The sequence below is a fragment of the Diaphorina citri genome, unplaced genomic scaffold, assembly GCF_000475195.1.
Source record: "Diaphorina citri unplaced genomic scaffold, Diaci psyllid genome assembly version 1.1 scaffold59676, whole genome shotgun sequence".
Classification (NCBI taxonomy): Eukaryota; Metazoa; Arthropoda; class Insecta; order Hemiptera; family Psyllidae; genus Diaphorina; species Diaphorina citri.
Genome location: NW_007436959.1, coordinates 1 through 434, shown reverse-complemented (window position 1 = coordinate 434; position 434 = coordinate 1). Strand labels below are relative to the sequence as shown.

Sequence of the window (434 nt, the reverse complement as noted above, 5' to 3'; positions counted from 1 at the left end):
ATTGTCCATCATTTTCAAGAGATTGGAGAACAACAAGCCAAGCCTTATCGAGATCTAACATTGCATTTGCTGAACAAAGGTGTTCCTGCAATACCAACTGTGTGGGAGAAGAGAGCAGGATGGACACGTTATGCAGCAGGAAAGTTACCAGAGCAAGTAGAATATCCTCAGGAAGATGCATATGTGTTTGATGTGGAGGTTTGTGTACAAGAAGGAAACATGCCTACCATGGCCACAGCAGTAAGTACAGAGGCTTGGTATTCATGGATCAGTCCTGATCTAATTGAGAAGAAAACTCGAGTGGGAACAAAGAAATACACGACAGATAAACTAATACCCTTTGAATCCAACAGTAAAACTTCGGGGAGCAGATCAAGACCTGAATTCAGCAAAGAGAAAGTTGTGATTGGGCACAATGTATCTTATGATCGGGC

At 42.4% G+C, this 434-nt stretch overlaps 1 protein-coding gene across 1 annotated transcript; it reads left to right on the top strand.

The window, feature by feature from the left end:
* Positions 1 to 6: 6 nt before the first annotated feature.
* Positions 7 to 429, top strand: LOC108254363 (DNA polymerase subunit gamma-1-like; the record flags this gene model as incomplete). Its single annotated transcript, XM_017449367.1, has 1 exon — positions 7 to 429. A coding segment is annotated over one exon (423 nt), but the record flags the coding sequence as incomplete, so codon positions are not given.
* Between the last annotated feature and the right edge of the window lie 5 nt (positions 430 to 434).